This window comes from Chaetura pelagica, unplaced genomic scaffold (assembly GCF_000747805.2).
Source record: "Chaetura pelagica isolate M959 unplaced genomic scaffold, ChaPel_1.0 scaffold401, whole genome shotgun sequence".
In the NCBI taxonomy this organism is placed as follows: Eukaryota; Metazoa; Chordata; class Aves; order Apodiformes; family Apodidae; genus Chaetura; species Chaetura pelagica.
In genome coordinates, this window is record NW_009952259.1 from 1,905,972 (window position 1) to 1,927,987 (window position 22,016).

Sequence of the window (22,016 nt, forward strand, 5' to 3'; positions counted from 1 at the left end):
TGCTGAAGCCAAAGCTTTCTTTGAGGAGATTGCAAAGATTCAGTGCAGGAACATTTTTTATTTTTTTTAATGGAAGAAATAGAAATTTGGCTTATTAGATACTCCACGTTTTTGTGAGTGTGAAATCCACTGCCAGGTAGTGGCGAATAAAACATACCAAGCAAGCAGCTCCAAAAAGTGCAGGGTCCCAAAGCTCTATCTTTGTGTGACCTCTTATTCCAGCAAACTTTACCAACATATTTTCCCAGTGTGAGCCTCACAGAGTGATATTTGCCTAGTAAATATTTTTGAGAGAGAAGATCTTAATTAAAGGCAAGCAATAAAGTCAGAGGTGTTTACTTCTGTATCTCCAGTAATTCTCCTTTTTTAATAAACAGAACTGAAAGCACAGCTGGTTAGATAAAGTTTTGCAGCAACAGTATTGGTGTAACAGTTGTCTACCGGATGCTGGTGTGGAAGAAGAGAAATGTGCACAGAAACACATTTGTGGTTAAAACACAGAACTTCTATCAGTTGTTCCAATGTCTGTTTTCAGATTTGCCTTTTGTGGTTAAAACACAGAACTTGTTGGAACAGTTGTTCCAATGTCTGTTTTCAGATTTGCCCTTTTTTTTTTTTCCTAAGAGCTTGGCCAAGTGAACAAATTACCCTGAATTTGTAAAAGAGACAAAAGAAATCAGAGATGAAGATGGGAAGATATCTCTGAAGTTTTTCTGGTCCAACTATCAAATGCTTGTCCTTCACATGCCACTAGACACCTTTCATGAGGAACTGCTCCATAATCTTCCTAAAGACCTACCCTGAAGATGATGAAGCATTTCCTTTGTCCTGTCATGGTGCTTAATTCATGAGAATTAATTGTAAATGGCTATAAAATCCTCAGATGAATGACAGGATTCAAGGGTCCTTGGTCTGATGCAACAGAACAAGGCAGTGCAGGATTTTGGAAATAGTCAGGAACTCCTGTTTCTCAGTAGACACTGAATTCTCTCCCCTGATGCTGCAGGTTGATGAGCCAGGTGGGCAATGCAATAACACCTTGCCAGGGAGAAGAGCACCCAACCCTCCCTCTGTCTGCATCACTCAGCTTTGGGGCAGCCCCAAGAGCTGCCAGGACTATCCAAAAGACAATTCAACTCCCTAACTCATCTGAGTTAACAAACTCAAGTTGGCTAACTAGTCAAAACAAAACAAAATGTCAAAAACAAAACAAAAGAGGGCTTTTTTTTTCTTTTTTTTTTCTGGTCTTGAAAAAATCACCACAGGTGAGACAGAAGGAAAAGGAGGGTAAGGGCTGAGGGGGGAGAAGATGACCACCCTCTTCTGATGGCAGCACTCCAATACATCAGCATGGATGTCTGCAAAACTGCAACCTAAAAACCATACACCTTTAGGATGCTACAACAGTTCTCTAGAGCAATGACTAGCCCACATTGTAAGCACAGGACAATAATCTTCTTTTTAATCATTTTTAAATGGTCAGAGGAGGGAAATTTAAGTCATACTTTTCTAGCTACTGAACCAAACAAATAATGCATCCAAGTTTCTAACCTAATTTTCAAAAAAGAACCACAGGGCTAGATCCAAGCTGGTTTCTCAGGCTGATGTTCAGCATTCTGCTGTCAGAAATGCTGCTGAAATATTAACCAAAACTCTGCACCAGCCTTCCTCCTGCAAGCAGCCAGGTCAGAGAGGATGATCCTTCAGCTACTGATTATTTACCCTGGATGGAATTTGAAGTAAAACTTCAGCTGAATGAGGTCACGTGCAAGCTGCCATCTGTGCTTATTCCAGCAGGATGATCATTCTCGATTGGCTTATTTGGGGAAAAATAGTCAAATAAGGATTGTGACTTTAAGGTTTAGGAAGTGAGGCACTTGTGTTTTAAACTGCATTTCTTTGCTGGCTTTTTAGGGGGCTTTTTCTTTGTGAAACCATCCCAGCTGGTTCACAGCCCCTGTGAGCAGGTCTCTACATTTGATGTGTTTTGCATTTTGCAAAAGAACTTTCATTTTGCTCTGCAGACGATTATTACCTTTTTTTTTTTTTTTTTTTTTTTTCCTAAATGGATCCCTACTCTTCACAAACTGCCTTTGCAGCTTTTGTGCTTTCTTCCAGTTCAACAAGACCATGGGCTGTTGTCTAGGAAACACATCTTGTGTTCTCCCGAGCATCCCGGCACCGCTAATGAAAGAAATCCCTTTGCATCTCTGAGTCACATCATGTTAATTCAGCAACTCTGTGTGAGAGCCCAGCAACTGATTTACCAGGCAACCTGCAATGCAAAATGCTCTTGCCTGGACCACTAAAGTGAAAGAGCTACCATAAAGAAACTTTATCCAGAGAATCACATCCCCTCATACTTCCCAAGGACAACTGCAAAATATTCAGCATTTGGAGAGGAATCAGGAAAAGGCCCAGAGCAGTGATACTTTCTCAAGACAAACTCCATACTCAGGCTGTTGTGTACAATAAGTTCATATAAGAAATCAGAAGAAGATCCTTGATATTTTTATCTACAAGAAAAATCTCACCAAAAAAACCCAAAACACCAAAAAAAACCCCAAAAACCACCAAGCCAAAACCAAGTCCAGACCTCAGCACTTATTAAATACTTTTTCACCTTGAAACTACAGCAGAGCTCGACCCAATTCACCCATCTTTGGAGAACCACCTTTGAGTAGGGGAGTAGGTAGATTCATCCACCAACACAGGTAGAATGAAGCAACAGCAGAAAGTGGGCAGATGATATTGCCATCTGGAACTTGAGGGGAACCAACCAGACTGGAGCACATCTTCACTTCTTTCTATTTTTTTTTTTATTTTTTTTTTTTTAACTAAACAGGAGTGATGTTCCCAAGGTCAAACCACCAGGCAAGGACAGCTCTTGAGGCATAAGTTCACCACCAGCTCTATGAGTAAGTACCATCAAATCATGGGGTCAAGCTGATGTTTCAACGTGGCTGTTCTACAGACTAGTGGGGGCTTGGACTGCCTGAAATTTTCCTCTAGTTTCATTAGAGGTTTTGAAGTCCTTTAAGAACAATTTTCTCTGAGGCAGATGGGAAATCAGTTAAGACAGTAAACCTGCAAAATTCCCACCCAACTGTTCGTGAAAACTGCTCAATATCAGCACCAACTTCAGCAAAGCTATATATGGCTCATGGTTAAGGAAGGTTATTTGCTAACAGCCCAGATGGGAAACAACTGCTATAAAAACAAGTCCTTGTAAGGAAAGTGGACTAATGCCCACCTGAGTGGAGATATTCCCTAAAATCCAGGTGGAGCCACAGTAGTACTGCCAGATGCAACTGTATTTATGCAACTGTGTGAGAACTGAGACCCTGGTGATATAAAGATGAGATAAAGACTTCAGGTATGGGTAAGACAGGAAGTTAGGTTGGTCTCCTTGTTATATTTTTATTATTGTCTCAAGCAAACAGAAAACCAAATTGAGTGCTCATTCTAGCCCACTGGCAAGAAGACAGTAGATACCTGATATTGTGGCAACAGAGAACAGGAATGGATTTCAAATAACTCCCTTTTGTACAAACACATTATTTGTTACCTGTACCCACTGGCATCTCCTCCATGATTTTTTAATGATACACCACACTTTGCTCCAGGGAAAGCAAGCCTGCATTAAAATGATAATAAACAAGCCATACTCCTGGTGATTTATAGTCTCAAACTGAAACGTGTAAATGATCCACTTTCCTCAGAATGTTCAAGCTATTTGCCATTCAAACCCAGATCTTATTTTTGCAAAGGACTTCTCACTTTAAAGGAAGGTCAGAGCAATATCACTATTTTTGGGGTGTTTGGAATAGAGGAGACATTTCCATTTGAAAATTCAACAAGACATTACACCAACAAGCTAGTTCTTGCCCGAGGTTAACCTTAAACAGGAGAGAGATATTTCAATTCCTTAATCTCATTCTCCTCCATCTTCGTTGCCACGTTACTGGGCTTGGCTTCTGCCTTTGCAAATTTAATTTGTGTCAAAACTTGCAATTTTCATTGCTCGCTGTTCCCACATTACAATTCTTGTCTTGTTTGTCCCAGGACTTCTGTTTTCTGAAATTCCCAAAGAGGAAGATGTATTTTGGGTGCTTTTCACCACACGACCCCTTGTAAACTCATCCCACCCATGATGCAATGAAGACTTGTCCACGCTGTCCCAATTACTAGAGTCAATGACTCAGAACCTCTCCCCAGGTTTTCTAGATGTAGGTTTGCAAGAGTAATCAGGATCATTGCCTAAAACTGATACAAGCAAAATGGACAATGAGTTACAGCCAATTGTTAATCCGTGAATTGAGACCCAAATCCTGCCCTTACCTGGATGTTCATTGCAGCTGGACACGTGTCTCTTACCTGCCAGTGTCTGGTGAGTGAAGAAGCTTGCCTGGGCAGGGACATGGCCTAGGTGACCTCAGTGGTCCTTGTATTTCTATTGAAGTGCACTGGGAATGGAATCAGAAATGTGAATGCAGTCCACTAGAAGCCTTTAAATGTGTCAAATGCATTTACCACTTCTCTTGTTGGACATGCACGTATAATCAGGAGGTCCAAATAATGAGATCTGCAGCCTTTGCTTCTTACATAAAATGCTCATCAGTATTTTATGTTATTAACCTTTGCAGCAACAGAGCACCAGGTTCTTTTCCTCTTTCATTAAAAGCTTTCTAGATAGCAAAAAGGGTCAGTACATCCCAAGTATGGTGTCCCCTAGTGATTCCAAGAAGCTACAAAGATTATTTGCTTCCATCATTACATTTTCTTCTCTTCCCTCCCTGTTCTGCATACATGAGGTAATGAAGATGTCATTTGCTTTTTGAAGCTCAGAACCTTCCAATTAAAATGACCAATAATCATTTTGATCAAAGGTTAACAATTAGTTTCAAGACTTTCCATTTCCCTTCGATTACCTTGACATTTAAAGCTCACTTATTTTGTGTCTCCAAAACGTTACTGCTTTGGAAAGCAGATTTTCTTGGGTTTACAAGCAAAAAACAAACAAACAAAACAAAAGAAAACCAATAAAAAAAAAACCCACCTCTGACTCTGAACTCTCTAAGAATTTAGATCCTTAGAATGTCAACAAAGCCCTAAAACACTGAGTTCACTGGTTTCCTCAGTTACAGCTTCAAGAAAACACTTTCACCAAAGGTTCAACATCTCACTTTGAGGCAAACATGGAAGAAAAAGCCTCCAAAAGAAAACTTTAAAATGCTGCTTGTATTTTTTGAGTGCCCATCAAGTTCTGACACAACTGATGACAAGTGTTTCACCTTGGACCCCTTATAATTTAACAGGAAAGCACTGGAAATGTGAAATGCAGAACTGAAAGGCAGTGTTAGAGGAGACTGAAGTCTCAAAAGTGACTTGCAGCACAGGATTCACATTTGAGAGTTAGATGTCAAATATTCCCTGGATTTAATAAATTACACCCACAGAAGCAACTGCAGCTATGCTAGGTTTTATGCATGGAAGTCTGTAACCTTCACATGAATGAATATTCTCTCTTACAGGTTATCCTGATGAAAAAGAAGATTATTTCTCCTTGGAAAAATGTGTGAGGAGGAAAATCTGCTTAGTCTTTGGATAGACTTTCTTCCTTTAGAAGAAAAAACATTGAAGTGATGGTGACAATGTTTTCTTTGTTAAAGGGAGTAGGGGTTGCTTTGAAGTGACACATTATTTAACGTGTTTCCAGGAAAGCAATTTTGAGAATGTTAAAGTGAAAGCTCATTATTATACAGCTATTAGCAAATAACAAAGAAGCAATTGTGAAGTTCAGAAAAAGTTGGAAAATGTTAAAAGTATATAGGAGACAGCTTCTTGAACAGCAAGTCCTGAAAGCAGCAGGGTTCTGAGAGGAGACTCCTGAGCTATACAAGGACACTGTCTAGATCTAGTACAACATCAGTCCAAGGAAAACACCAGCCTGAAAAATACTTTTATAATTACTTGAGAGCACCCTTCGCTTTAAGAACTGTATTCAAGCAATGCTTCACACCCTCAGAGCTATTTGATGCTATTGCAAGTTCAAGAAATTGAGCAAGTAAAAGAATCAGGGCACTTCAACAAGGTTAAGGAGCACAGAGATGACAGCCCAGAAGCACACTATGACTCTGCTGCCCAGCTGAGGCCAAAAACCTGATTAGAAAAGGTGCTGTACAAAGACAACCCCCCAAAACTGCTTCCTGTTCATGCAGGCTTGTTAGTCTAAGAAAAGAGAGAATACTGGAGTGGCAAAAGGCAGGGCAACTTTTGATGGAGCACCATCTGAGCTTCTAATTCAGGTTAGGATTCGGAGGCATCGGGGCCTTGTAAAGTCTTATAGAAGCATTTAGAAGGACTGAAGTTGTGAAGATGTTTACAGGGAGATGCTCCACAGGGGAAAAATTACAAAAAAGCAACAGCATTCTTGATTTGAAAGAGAAGCTGGTCAGAAGCATAAACCAACTATTGGACGAGGAAAAGTGGAAACAGATTAAAGCTATGAAAGAGTCTTCAATGTAAAGATATACATTTCTTGGAGAAAGGAAGGAGGTATCCCCTGTCCTCAGTTCCAACCACAACAGTGTTCTGTCCAACCACCTCTAGAAAAGCAGGGCTTGCATGGTGGCAAAGGCAATTTCCCCTCAGAGAAGCCAGAAAAGATTTGCCAAATCACACAAAGCAGCTCAATAGTTCTATTTATTTTTATCTGTATTTGCTCTTAGCACATAATTAATTCTATCTTCAAAATGCATGTTAATTTTGAATAAGATTCCACATGCAGACTGTTAGGGAGGTATTCAAAGTGTAATCATGCCCTTCCACACTGCAAAAGGAGTCAGCTGCAGGATGAGGATTCATATTCTATCCACTGAGAGCTCACATCTCAGCCCCAGCTGTGCCAGGAGCTAGAGGTGCCAGCCAAGGACCAAAGAGAACTTTGTTGTGCAGAATGAGAGAAGGAGACCTGGGTAAGGGAGGGGAAAAAGGAAAGCCCAAGGAACTCTTTCAGTGATATGCAAATGTTGTAAACACGTCCCTCCCTTGCCACTTAAAACACACACTTTTAAACTATTTCCTCTTATTTCCTCATTAACAAGTATATTCTAAAAGGATACATTTTAAAAAATCAAAGCCTAAAGAAGACCCTTTATTTCTGAATATTGAAACACAGGCAAGTAGATTATTAGCAAATTGAATAGAATTTTGCTTTGATACTACAGAGGACTGCAAATCCAACTCAGTGCCAGAGATCTGACTACCTAGCTTTATGCTCTTGGACATCACACCCAAAAGAGCTGGACTTCCCCTGGAGCTCTGGTGAGGAAAATCAGTGAACCAACACGCTCTGGACAACCCTAAGCACTGTATCCATCCCTCAACCAATGCCACCCACCCCAGGCACTGCCACCGCACCACCAGGGATGCTGCTGTGACCACATTGCATAAATCATGGAATCATTTAGGCTGGAAAAGACCTTTAAGATCATCGAGTCCAACCATAAGCCTAACACTGCCAAATCCACCACTAAAGCAGGTCCCTCAGTGCTACATCTACACGTCTTTTAAATACCTCCAGAGATGGTGACTCCACCATCATGACTGCACCCTTCACAACCTCTGACACAGAATCATTTAGGTTAGAAAAGACCTTGAAGATCAAGTCCAACCATTAACTTAACACTGCCCAGCTCACTGATAAACCATATCCCTCAGCACCACATCTACTCATCCTTTAAACACATCCAGTGACTCCAACACTTCCCTGGGCAGCCTATGCCAGTGCTTGACAAACCTTTTCCATGAATAAATTTTTCCTAATATCCAGCCTGAAACTCCTCTGGTGCAACTTGAGGCCATTTCCTCAAGAAGTTAAACTCAAATTTCAGATTTCATGAGCTTTGCCAATGAAGTCTACTTTTAATGAAAATTATGCTTTCAGTTAAAGAACACACAAATCACCAATATTTCCTAGTTAATGAACATAATGAATTTAATAGAATCAGTAATAAACAACAAGCCTTTAAACAATCTTGAAAACAGGTTTGAGCATTACAGTATAATGACAGAGGAACAGTCCTAGACATGTCTACTGTATGAACCCCACTTCCTGGTTCTTATAAATGAGGTTTTTCTTATCATCTGTTGATGCTTATTATCTCCCAGCTGTATTATCTCCCAGCAATGTGTGCTGTCAAGCTCACTACTTAATTACTTTATTTACACTGTTGCTAAATTGATGCATAATCTTCCTATCAAATATATGCCAAAAGTGGGCCCAATAGGAAGTGCAGAGCCACATCTAATTTTCCCAGGAGATTTTATACCTATATCTGTATTTAAATCACACTTCTTTCTGGTTACCTCAGTGGCTTTTTGGCCAGAAGGCTGCTCTAAAACATACAAACTTCAGAGGCTGACTTGTCGTTCTGATCTGAGTTTGCTGAATCAGACTGGGTGTGGGTGTCACACACAGAAATGTTTTTAGCAAAGCATCATTTCAGTTTGAGTGCTTCAGACAACTCCTCTTCCCAAGCCAGCACAAACATCCCTATTTTTCAAACACTTTTCCCCTGATCTCCGCAGAGTTGCTCCAGTTGGGAGCTCCACAAAGTCATCTGGGTTGTGGCCTTCAAACATCTTTATTCAAATCTTCTAAAATAACTCAATTCTGGTACAAAATCACTTCATGCTTTTAAGAGACTTGTTCCTTCAATCTCACTGCCACACACAAGCACAAAACATCTTTGGGTCATGCAGAGGGCTTGCCTGAGCAGCAGAAACTTTTGCTGTCTCACCATGGCCAAGCCAGCATGGTAACCTGAACTAACCCCAGGGGATCACCTCCCAGATTAAGAACAAAATTGAAAATCCAGGACTATTTTAGATATTTAGCTGCTGCTGTGCAGAAATGACCCATGGCAGAACATTCAAACAATTACCTGGGTCATTTTTCCATGGATGACTTTGGGATTCAAGGGGACCTTGGTCAGCAGGACAGGGTGTTCCTCCAGCACAACCCAGAGCTCGTTGTAGAAAGAATGATGCCAAATCTAGAAATAAAAATTGCTTTTAAAAAGTGTCCTGAAATTCCTTTCTTCTGTCCACAGAGCTACACAGAAAGCTTTTCAAATACAGTCTGAGTGACTTGGTTTATTACAGACATATTAAAATAGAGAGAAGGCATCCAAGAGTGAATCTGCTAAACGGAGCTCTATTTTAGAATCAAACCCATCAGGTTTCCACTGTAGGTAACAATAGAACATAACCTACACAACAGAGTCCTTCCAGTTGGGATTGCCCAAACAGATCATCCTCTCTAAGCTGAGGCACCACCTAGTTACCACTTCCTATGCTCCAAAACAGAACTGAGCCAAGCACTGAGCTGCTGGACCTGGAAAGACTTCTCCACTTCAAGCTGCTTGGAGACTGACCCAGTTGCAACTCCTTGCCAAGATGCTCTTAAGAAATCTATTTTTTTCCACAGAAGTAAAAGGCCCTTTATGCCACAGATATTTTATCCAATTAATCCTGAATCTAACTCTCATTTCACTACAGAGTAACTACATTTCTTAGTCACAGTCTGCAAAGTACTGTACTATTTTTTTACGTTGGATGGTGCAACCTGTGTCCAAAGATGCTGGCTTTGATTGTCTGAGGCCTCTGGCTGGAAGGAACTGATGGGATTTTTTTTTCTTGATGCCAGCTAAGACAGACTGTTCACAGTAACTCAATGAAATATTTCTTATCTTCTTTCCTGCCCTTATTTCATTATTTATTGATTTATTCCTATTTTAAATCCAATTCCAGCCTTGCCCGTCCCAACCAGCACAAAACATCAGGTTAGTTTTATTAATAAGTTTATTTGATTCATAACCTAGAACCAAGTATGATTATGCTCCAAAATGAACTTCAGTGGAAGAAAAGATCTTCCCTAAATTTCAAGCATCTACAAAGTCAACAGCTGTCCAGACTTGGAATTCTTCATTAAGAAAATTATTAGCCCTAAAAAAAAATTCAATTGCATCTCAGTTCCCTAAAGAAAATTATCAGATGTTTCCTTAACTGTGGCCTGTTGGGATGCTGGGCCATCTTCCATTTGAAGGCTTAGGATACAAATACAAAGAGAAGTTGAAGAAAACATAAAGTCATCATGTAGAAGTATAAATATATAGATAACAAGCAGAATTAGGCACAGCACAGCCCATTAGATTTGGCCTAATAACAACCACAATGTTAATGGATTATGTTCTACACGAAACAAAAATAGTTCAGTGTTGGATTTTATAGGTCATGAGAACTAAATGTAAGCAGCAAGCACAACAGCAAAGAGACATCACTGAGGAACAATTACTCAAACACTTATATTAAACATTTAGGCAGTCACCGGAGCTAGAAAACGCTCTATCCATTCCAGCCCTTTCACTCCCATACGTTCAGCTCAGTCACTGTGAACAAATTAACAGTGATGTACAATGCCATGTATTATTATCCAGCAGAAACCAGCACAGTCCCAATTTGAATATTGTGAACTGAAGCAGGGGAGAAGAAGAAAGCTTCGTTTCATCCCCCACACGTTCTCCACCCGATTCACACGAATGTCTGCGCGTCCCACAACATCCAGGCTCTGGCTTCCCCTCACACACATGCACCCTCTGCCTCATCTTTTGGTGAACCCTCTCTTTGTGGGAACAGTTGGGCACTGCACTGTTGTGCTTTTGTCCCATTTTTGGCATATTACCCAGTCATTCTTAATGCTATGATTCTAAGTCTTTTGTTCCTTCTCCATCATGATGCCTTTAGCAATCCCACTTCCACGCACTGGAAAGGAGTTTGTGGTTTGGATCAAAACCATGCAACAGGTTTAAAAATCTTGGGAGGCAAGAACTATAGATGTAGATTAAAATATATTCCCTTAGCATCAAACTTTAGGAATTGCCTTTCAGAACTCCCCTCAGCCAGAGGTGTGTGTGCACAGGTGTGTGTCAAGGAGCTGCAGGGCAAGCTGAGATCTATAATTGAATCGGAAGCCCACACATTAATAACATTTTTTAAAAGCTTTTTTTTTTCTTCTTCTTATTTGCAAGAATCCCAGAAGTTAGCAATGCTGTTGCCTGTCTCTTGCCTACCACTGCATTGCTCTCATGTTGCTTTTTTCTATCTGATGCTCAGGGCTCATTCACTTGAGGGCAGTCTCTGCTTTCTGTCCCACTGCTCCTGGGCTCAGCAAGAAGTCCCAGCACAGCTCAGCATTGGGGCTGCTGCACCTTGCCTGAAGAAGGGCTTTTGGGGCTGGAGAACTCCCTTCACAAGTAATTCCTTCATCCATTTCAGTGACAAAGAAAAGTTCAGACTTAAAATATCTGACCATTATCTGAATTAGGGCACTGCCTGAAGCTTCCACCACATTACACCCTAAACCAAATCAATCTAGCTGTGAGGTCACACTGCAGGAAAGCACATGCCACCTTTTTTACCTTCTCTAATTCTTTTTCCCAACTAGATTTTAGATAGTCTGCTCTAGCATTCAGCATTTCCCAGACAGAGAAGGCAGGATGTGTTACCCACAGGACAATTTCCAAATACAGAGACCAAGCACTGAGGGAAGAAGATTAAACAGTGACCTCTGATTTTATTTTCTCTTATTTTTCCTACAGGAATATATAATTTCTTGCTGAAGGCAGACAGCAGGACAATTCTCAGGAGGAACAAGATATCAGGATGATATCAGGATGATATCAGGATGTCAGGAACAAGGTATCAGGGTAGACTTTCTGGTCTGCAGAAATAAGCAAGGTATCCTCCCAGGAAGCAGTGAATAATGAAATGCAAATGCTGTGCTTCCATCTAGAGGAGTAGGTGGGCAATTTATTTCCAAACATGAACTGAGTAACTCCTGTTGCTCCTGTATGGACTTGGTCTGCTCATCTGGAACACTCAGCACTGAGCAATTTGCCTTTAGATGAACCTATTGTAATTGTCTACCCCTCATCTCAGCAAGTGTGAGCACAGAACAGCACCAGCTCCATGTCTTCCTTTCAGTAGCATTTTCCACAGAAAAACATTATTAGAAGCATTTGCTTCTGGAGTTTCCTCCCCATCCCATCCCACCAGGAGATGACAAAGAACTGAACTGCAATCCTGTCTCTAAAGACAAGGTACAGTATTTCCACATACAGACTCAGATGCTTCCTAAAGAGACCAGGATATACAGGATATTGGAGTATGAGTCCCATTAAGACTCCTCCTGCACCTGAAGTGGACACTTCACAGAGAAGTCATTCACTGGCTGCATGCCATGCAGGTTGGACTTGATGGGGAATAAAGACACCTTCTCACCATCCAGACAGGAAAAGGTAACTGGAGTTGGCAACAGAAAAACAGGCTGCAAGAAAAAAAAATAAAAAAAAAAAATCCCCCTCTCAAAGAATTAGTATGGGGAGACAAGCCCCAATCTGTCTTTTTCTCTTTCATTGATGGTGAGAATGTCCTAAGCAATACGAGATGTGGGCATCACCAACCAGCCTGTTCATGTAAGGAAGTACTGCAGAGGGAAAATCACCCCTCTACCTCTCAGGTTTTGTTCCCAATCTCTGTAATGTGTCTTTAATATTTCTCTGATTAATCTCTGAAGAATCACAACCTGTCATTGTGTTGTGTTTTTTTTTACTTTAGCTACTTTCCATCACTGTCAAATGTTCTGCCTCAGTATGAACTTCCAAGGCTGAGAACAGTACGAATCAAGCATCAAATACTCATAAAACAATGCCAAACCTGATGAGTAATAAGCATTTACTTTTTAAAAGAACAGTAACTGCAGAAGTGTCTGACCAGCTCCTGTACTAACACACTGTCTTATCCCTTTCCCTGAACTGATTACAAATTCTTCCAGGATTTTCCCTCTGGTTTGCAAAAAGGTTAATGGCAAATTGTGCATCTTGGATAAGATGGGGGTGCTGATGGTTGGACTTGACGACCTTGAAGGTCTTTTCTAACCTTAATGATTTTATGGCACCTCAATAAAATGACATAAAAAATAAACATCCACCTTTTCCTTGTCATCCCAGTTAGTGATGATTCCAGGCTCCATGGAATACTTCAGTGTCAAGATCCCTCTTTTACTTTGGGCTTCATCCCCTGCAACATCGCTGCCTTTTTGCCCCATTCCAACCACAATACCCTGCAAACTATATTATTCTAATATTAGTGCAGGATATCATCCAAAATAGAGACAGAATATATTTTTTAAGTTAAAACTTCATGTAAAATACTGTACCTGTTACTGATCAAGTCATACCACCATAATATGCAACAAACTAAAAAGTGAATGTATTGGTAACCACCTGCTCTAACATCTCCTACCATGATTGCCCCAAATAATCTAACAATATATGAGGTAAAATATTATTCATCAACTAGCATAAAAAAGTATTTTTCTCACAGATACATTTTAATTCCATGGATTCAATAATACACCTGCTGATCTGCTTAACTGTGTGAAATCACATGCCAGCTCCAATTACCAATAAAAGCAAATTAACAATTTGAGACATTAAAGAATGAATGTGTTTTCAACCATTGATACTTAACAGTTCCTGGAGGTGTTCAAAATCTATTCCTTAAAATGCTCAGTATTTTATGCCTGTCAAACCAAGCTTATTTATCTCAGCAAAACAACACACAGAACTTCAGGGAAGGGTTTTTACAGCCCATAAAATTAAAATCTGACTCAGATATTAATAAAATTAACAAAAATCTGCATCTTCGGTTTATAAGGGAGACTAATTAAGCAGAAAGACCTTTTCCAAGGTCAAGGAAAGCTACAGTCCTCTTTGAGTTGGCAAAGTGATGTGCTAGAGGGCTTTTCTCAAAGCTTATTGGGCCATATTGTTGCTTGATGGAGCAAGAAAAGAAACTTCTCACCATTATTCATTTGGTTTCTCACATTTAAAATGTTCTGCCTATTTTTTTCTTTGTCTTGATACTGCAAGTATTAATTAATCAAGCAATTTGGTTGGTTGGTTGGTTGGTTGGGTTTTTTTCATGACACCTTCATATCATTAAAACCCTCCTTTTATAGTCAACATTTTATGGCTGAAGAACACTTACGTTAGAAATTAATTGATCCACTTTGGAGTCTTTGCACTGATTGTTTACACTTCTACACAAGATTGATTAGATTCCTGAGAAGCCACTGACATTTCCTAACAAAATCAATGGGTGAAATTGTTTTATTTCCCATTAAAAAAAAAAAATAATTTGCTTTGATGATTATTAATTACAAGGTGAATTAATTTACAAGGAGCACTACTTAAAATTTCCATTGATTGAGTAACGTTATGCTTTACAGCTACTGAAGCTGTAAAGATAATTTTCACAAAGCAGCTATTTGGAAATCTTGTCACCAAATGAAGTTCCTAAATCTATTTCCTAAACTTGCTTTATTTTAATGTTTTACTTCCAGTTTTTATTTTTCTAATTCCCAGTGCAAAATTAAATACAAATTACAGAGAACTCCCCTTTTTGGGATGTGCCCAAAGCCTGATATTCAGACAACAAACACTACTGAGTGTTCTTCCAGGTTCTGGATGGACCAAGAAGGTTTCACTGCACTCTGCTGATCCTTCCAGCCCTGAGGAGCATCTGCATGTTTCCCAGAAACCCTGTGGTCAAACTTGAATTACCTAACACCAGGAAACCCTTTGGAAGTCCTTCCAAGGCTGGAGGCAAACAGCAGCCAAGTCCCGCAGATGCATAAATCCCCAAAGTTCTCAGATCAAGTGAAGGAAGGAATTAAAATAATCAACTCAAACAAGAAAAACTATCAGGGCAATACTTGCCTAGGGAATGGGGATAATTTGTAAAATGCTCTTTGGAAATGACATCATCTCACTTTCCATTACATTTGTATCAGCTTCTGGAAGGGAGTTCACAGAATATCTACACGTGTCAAACCATTTTTTGAATTTATTTTTTTCCCCAGTTTGTGCTTTTCCCAGTGACAGCACAGGGGCCTGTATAAATTAGGGCAGAATTTCTATCATCTCTGGATCTTTTCCCACTCACTAGCTTGTTATGCCTCATGACAGAGGGTTGTTTGCTCCCCTGAAGACAAATGAGTAAGACTGGATTTGTAGATCCCACTGTTGTCACTGGAAAGCATTCTGCTTCCTTCTAACACGATTAGCTAAGAACAGCTCATTATCATTCCATTAACAGCCACTTTCAAGTTGGAAAGGGAAAAGTCTTACCACTACAGCACTCGTGTTTCAACTGTACCTGGTGTCCATTTGCACGGCACAAAGACCGAAAACAGCTGAGTTACCTCCAGACTTGTAGGACACTATGGCTGAAAACATGAACTGAATCAGCAATCAGCCAGTCAAAGATAAGCCACTACCATTTTAAAAAAAAACAAAACAAAGCATCAATTATAGATTGGATTCCATAGAAACCCAGAGCCTTCCTAGACTAAGAAATATAAAAGAACCCTCAAAAGAAGGAAGTGTCCAGGATTTACCCACAGTGATAACCACGGCTGGCAATATTTCCCATTCCAGGTGACAAACACAAGTGATGCAGAACATCTGATACAGTTTGGCGAATGTTAACTCTGCAAATATAAATACCAACCAATCCCACCCTTACCTGTCACATGATGGTGCAGCAGGAGTCACACACAAGAATCCTTGGACCTTTAGCAGATCATTCACTTTTCTGACATCTGTTCCACCTTGTCCCTGCCCATCAGTGTAACTGTTAGAATCCTTCCATTTCCACACAGATTTTTCTCTTCCCACAAGATTATGATTTTATTCTAGCCAAGCAGAAATCAAATGGCTGTTCCTTTTTGTGACTGTATCTACTCCTTTAGACTCAGCTTGTTTTGATCATATCTCCATTTAATACAGATGTGAGTGGAAACACAAAGAACACATACACATCTTCCAGCTCCCAGTGGCCACAGTCTTCACAAAAAAGCTGGTTTTTGAACCAAAAATAGTTGTGCAGTTTCAGAGAACACTTTAACACATGGTTATATTAATATGCAACACATAACAGCCTATTATGTGTCTACAGGAACTGAATGCAAATTGTCTGCTTCTTATAGCCTCCTTAGTTGAAAACACACCCTTTGCTCAGCTCCGATATGTGAAAATGTGGTGTTGTGTCTTTATAAGCTTGAATTTTATGTGTTGAGCAGCTAAGTTACACTTTGCCCCCAAGAGAGGTAGTAACTAAACCCACTAAGAAGTCTAAATGAATTAAAAAAACAACACAGAATAAAAACCACAAAACCAACCAAAAAACTACACCACCAGAAAAAGGTACAGAAACTGCACCTTTAACCTACAGCAAAGGAATGTAAGAAGTTGAAGACATTTTTTCATGTCATCTCAATTCTGAATCTTTAATCACCAGCTTATCTCCTCACCATACACATATCTCTGCTCCTTGTCAGAGCCATTACAAACTGCATGGCCAAACAACAACCTTCTTAAATCTTTTATTTTCAGACAACAACAACAAAAACCCAACAACAACAAAAATCAAAACCCCAGTAGTTCTTCCTTTATTGCACTCCATAAAACTTCTTGTTATAATCAAGAAGTCAATAAACAGTAATAGCTGAATATTCCTTTAAAATGTATAGTTTTAACTCTTAAAATAAAATTTATATAGAAAAGATATCATTTACAACCCATTCAGTAGTGATCGATCATTATGTCCTCACAAACAATATTAAATAACTTGTATGCAGCAGCTTCCTTATAGGGCAAACAGAGGGGAATATTTTCTCCTTAGCAAATATAATATTCCACTGTTAAAGAGCAATTCAAGTCAACTTTGGAGCAACTGTGATAGACACAAATTTCTTTTGAGAAGCGTAAGATTCATGTCGTGTAACAAGAATATCTACAACTGTGTCCAGTGCATAGCTTAGCAGCAGCAGGTGAAAAGTCTATTGTCTTGACTTGGCACACCATTACCTACAGGGAAAACATTCACCCAGAAAATGTAGTGTACTCAGAGAACACCACTGAGGCACAGTAAAACAACAAGATGCAGTGTAACCAGGTAGGTGAGGAATAAATAGCGGGATTTTGCTCTGGAGGTCAGCAGCTTGGAACAGTACAGACTTCGCCCTCGAAGCCATCTTCTGAAAGAAAGGGCTCCTCCTTTCATCTGGTTAAGAAACAACAAAAAAACCCTCCAATAAATAATAATGAATACAAACTAGAAGAAACTCCACTGTAACCCAGGGGCATCACCAGCAGAGATCAAGAAGTCATCATCCCGCTCTACTCAGCGCTTGTCAGACCATACCTGGAGTATTTTGTTCAGTTTGGGTCCCTGTTCTACAGAAAGGATGGGGACAGGCTGAAGAGAGTCCAGAGAAGGGCCACAAGGATGATCAGAGGACTGGTAGACCTGCCATGGCAAGGAGAGGCTGAGAAAACTGGGGTTGTTCAGCCCTGAGGAAAGAAGGCTTTGGGGAGACCTTATGACCATGTTCCAGCACTTCAAGGGTGGATACAAAGAAGATGGAGACTCCCTGTTTACAAGGAGTCACGTAGAAAAGACAAGGGGTGATGGACAAAAGTTGCTCCTGAGGAGATTACAATTGGACAACAGAAGTAAATTTTTCACCATGAGGACAGTCACACATTGCAAGTCTCCCAAGGGAAGTAGCAGATTCCATCACATTGGACAGTTTTAAGTCTCAGCTTGACAGGGTGCTGAGCAACCTCGTATCAACTATAGTAGTACCTAGAAAGGTTGGACCAGATGTTCCTTCAGGTCTCTTCCAACCTGGCATTCCATGATTCTATGTAACTTAGACTTCTGAGGCACTGTAAAACTTCTGCCTCTGATGCAGCAACAGATGCCACAGCACAGGCTGTGAGCATCAATGATACAAAGGCCAAAGAAAACAGCATTACTAAAAGGGGAGAGGAATGGACAGAAGATATTTGTGCATGACAATTGTATCTGCATAGTAGAGATGGAAATGTACAGTTACATGCACACACATTTTATGTAATTTTAAATTTGATGTAATAGCCACATATCTGATATAAAGATGAACACATATGTCCAAATTAAAATGTGAGCAATGTGTTCTAGGGTACAGTTTACACAGCTGTTCATATTTGACTCACCATCCATAACCCCAAGAGAAAAAAAAATTAACGATTAATTAATTAGCTAAGGACTTTTTTTTTTTAGGAAAATATGGTAGCTTGCCACTTTGAATGGATGCCTCTACGGCCCACCCACCCCCAGGATACTCAACACAATCAAAGAATAGTTCAGAGTCAGCTTGTCAGAGACAAGGCAGATTAGAGAAGTGGCTGCTTCATGTCTGGGTTCACATATAAATAAGACAACTCAGAATCAGTGACTCCCAGTCACTCAGAAGGCAAATCTACACTTCAAAAAGGAGTAACAGTTGAAAGAGGGAAGATGGGAAAAAGGAAGGAATAGCATGAAGGAGATAATGAGTTGTGCCATCTTCAATCCAGCCTTCAATGAGCAGGATACATACACTATGAACACCACTTTTAAGTGGCTTCTAATTTAGAAGATTTAAGAGCATTTAATTTACTCACCTTTCGCACAATAACATGCTCACTAGGATTGATGATTAAGGCTTCCCTTTCCTCCTCAGTTTCCACCTGAACAGAGTATTCACTAGGTACAGACCTGTAACTGCTTACTTCAAATCTAGAAAAAAAGGGAGATAATGGGAGTACTGAATTATCTGCTCTTTTAAAGCACCAAATTCAAGTAAGAAACATTATTTTGAATACTTAGGTTACTGGGGGAAGGTCCCCACAAACAGCAGTGAGACTTAGTTTATATTGCCAGATCTTTTTCAGTCCTTATTTACAATCTACTTTCAAGGTGTTTCATTTATTCAGAATAAGCCCCATCATCACTAGCTGATGGAACAGTGGATTTGCAGATGATGGTAGTGATGGACACGTTATGCAGGCAGATGGATAATGATACCTTAAACCTAAAGAGTGGCTGTACTAACGCTGTTCCATGTGAGATATTTTTTTTTTCTAACTTGGAAAAAAAAAGAAATACCACTGGCTACTAAGTCCAACATCTGAAGCAAGGAATTAAAATTAAAAAAACCTCCAAGTCCATAACACTTTCTTTATCCCTAGAGTCAGACCTAGCTTTGAACACAGTTACACATACATTGTGATTGCTTCAGGTACTCTGGACTTACAATCAGGTTCCATTCTTTGCTTTTCTATTTGTTCTGTTATTTGCTCAGATATCTGAGCAAATTTTCCAGTTCTGCAGTACACTTGGTAAATGAAAACCTCTCCATGCCTTTCTTCAAGGGGAAGCAGAAACAAAAGATGACTTTGCCTATCTGAACATGCAAATTATTTCCTACCCACATGAAGATTTAATGCAGCAATCTGGCACATACTTCAAAAGCATAAGAAGTACGATTTACAGACACTTTTATTTCAAAAGAAAAAAAATACCTCATGTTTTACATATTTTACCTGTTACTTTGCTCCTCAGAGAGTCCAAGAGCCTCTTCAGCAGCTTCTCTCCTCCTCTTCTCTTCTGCCAGAGTTTCTGTCAGTTGTGAGAGAGCCTGCTGCACTGAATCATATTGTTGCTCAGTCTCTGCAAGCCTGTAACAAAACGAAATCTGAAATCAGTATTTTACATACCTACAGGATTAAATTCTTGGGTTTCTTAATTATGAAATATTCTCTTTTGTGATAAAAAAATAATTATAATGAGATGGTTCAGATCATATCTTGAAGTAAAACCACCAATACATATGTATCTTTACAAAAAAAACCCCACAAATATTACCAGATAATAACAAATCAAGACTATAACTGTGGTTCTTTTAATCTGCTGTAAATTTACTTCTTTCCTTCCCCCCCCCCAAAATTCCTTAGAGGGGTAGAAAAGGATTACTTTAGCACTTACAACACAGCTGTCAGGAAAACAATATTGCTAATTTATGCTCTCAGACCTGACCTTTTTCTGAGATCATTCAGCTCCATATTGTCTATTTCAACAATGACAGCAGATCTTTCCTGTGGTGCTCCAGGGGGAACTTCTGCTCTAGTTTCATCCTAGAAAATATTAGAAGGGGAAAACAAAGAGCCACTCATCATTTTTCTAGTTGCTAAAAATCTTCAATTAACGAACTTATTTCAATGTAAAAAGCCACAAGCATCACAAAGCTGTGCAACAAACAGCTCTCTGTGCCATTTAATCTTTTCATTTCCAGAGCTGTAATTTTCCAAACCTGTTTGATAACAGAAAGCTGCTGGAGGACACTGCCTGTGTGTGCTGCAGGACTTGAAGGATACATGTACCCCACAAGCTCTGAACAATGTCTGAAGTGCAAGAAATGCATCTACAGATCCACACAGTAACACAGCACTGACTGCAGCTTCATCAGTAATGCAGGTATTCATTGTCTTTCAGTTCATGGTTCTCCTTGTTTGTGTTTCATTTCTGTTTATGGAAGAGTAAGAATTGTTGTATAGATGTATCTGTATGATATTTTGGGGTATTATATTAATTGTTTTTTACTTAATAACCAAGGCAGTACAGGAAAACGTTTTGAAAAGGAAGAGAACACAAAGGAATAAGTTACAGATGTGTATGAGGGGGTGGCAAAAGGGACTGAAATGCTGACCTGGTGATAAAATCTCACTCCTGAAAATACTACTTCAAACACCTTGCAAAAGGGTTCATGCCTGCTGTGAAATTATCATTAAACTTTGCTGATCCAGCAACTAGTGACCATCCAATTACCTCTGCCAGCTGTAGAATAATTAAAAAAATATGATACTTCAAATCAAAATGAGAAGTCAAATAAGAACAGCTTTACCACAATAGAGACAGTTGTCTTCAGCACATCATGGGCTAGAAAAAGTATTGGATCAGTACAACAGAAAGTATTTATTCTGGTTTTAACATGAAAACCAGAAAAGTGTAAGCAGAGAAGGGAAAAAAAAACAACCAACAGCATTTCTATTTATTTACCTGAACAAGGCCTTGGAATGATGACACTTGGATTGTCTGATATTCCCTCTCCAGTCTTAAATAACGATTCTGCAAGTCAGTGTAACGAAGCTGGTTATCCCTCAGGGTCTGTGAAAGAGCCTTCAGCTGGGCAGACAGGACAGCATTCTCTTCTGCTGACTGGACAACCTGAAATAAATTAACATTTAAATAAAATTTGGGAATTATCTCCTTTGGGAAACCACTACAGATTTGAGACCTGCCATTGAACTAGTTTCCAAACTGCATAAACTTTTTGGCAAGCTCACAGTTCATAATTCAACCTGATTATTGATTTTACCAGTCATTAATATGCCCAAACCAGAAACTCAGGATTTTTAACCCAAACGTCCAGGAATGCTCAGCAGTTCAACTTCTCAAAAAGCATAATTAGGGTCTCCACTTCTTTACCCAAACACTCATCTTCAAGAGACTGAGATTTTTGCACCCATTTCAAAGTTTGGTTAAAACTGTTACTAGATTTACAAAATGTTTGGGTGAAGGAATGAAAATAGACACAAGCAGAGATGAAAAGTAACATAAACCTAATCTGCTTCCAAAAACAGGCCACACAAGAGAGGCAAATATTATGGGAGTCTCCAAGAATACTTACAAAGTTTTGCAAACGAAATTAACACAAACACATGTGTTCAAGTGGACACACATACAATCTTACCCTCGTAACAGCCACAAAAGTGTTCATAAGAGTGTGTAAAGAAGTATTTTTGAGGTATTTAAAATTTGGGATGAGATAGCTAAGTTCTGGTTCCCTGTTCCTGCCTATGATGAAAAATATTTTACATTGAATAGAAGTTCAGCAGCACCTCATTAATCTGCTCAAAATGCAGATTCCAATAAACCCTTCTCAGGCAAATAACAAGTCAGGAAAGCCTGACAGAAAAATACTGACATCTCATTGGCAATTTCTAGTCTGAGCCAACAGG

General features: G+C 39.5%; 1 protein-coding gene across 1 annotated transcript in view; it reads right to left on the bottom strand.

The window, feature by feature from the left end:
* LOC104397484 (golgin subfamily B member 1-like) overlaps positions 1–22,016 on the bottom strand; it is a 40,195-nt gene that overhangs the window by 16,743 nt on the left and 1,436 nt on the right. Inside the window, exons 3-7 of the mRNA XM_010007445.1 lie at positions 21,055–21,222; positions 20,035–20,132; positions 19,542–19,676; positions 18,621–18,735; positions 8,949–9,059 (exon numbers count right to left, since the gene is read on the bottom strand). Coding sequence (XP_010005747.1) covers positions 8,949–9,059; positions 18,621–18,735; positions 19,542–19,676; positions 20,035–20,132; positions 21,055–21,222 — 627 coding nt within the window. The remainder of the gene's footprint in view (positions 1–8,948; positions 9,060–18,620; positions 18,736–19,541; positions 19,677–20,034; positions 20,133–21,054; positions 21,223–22,016) is intronic.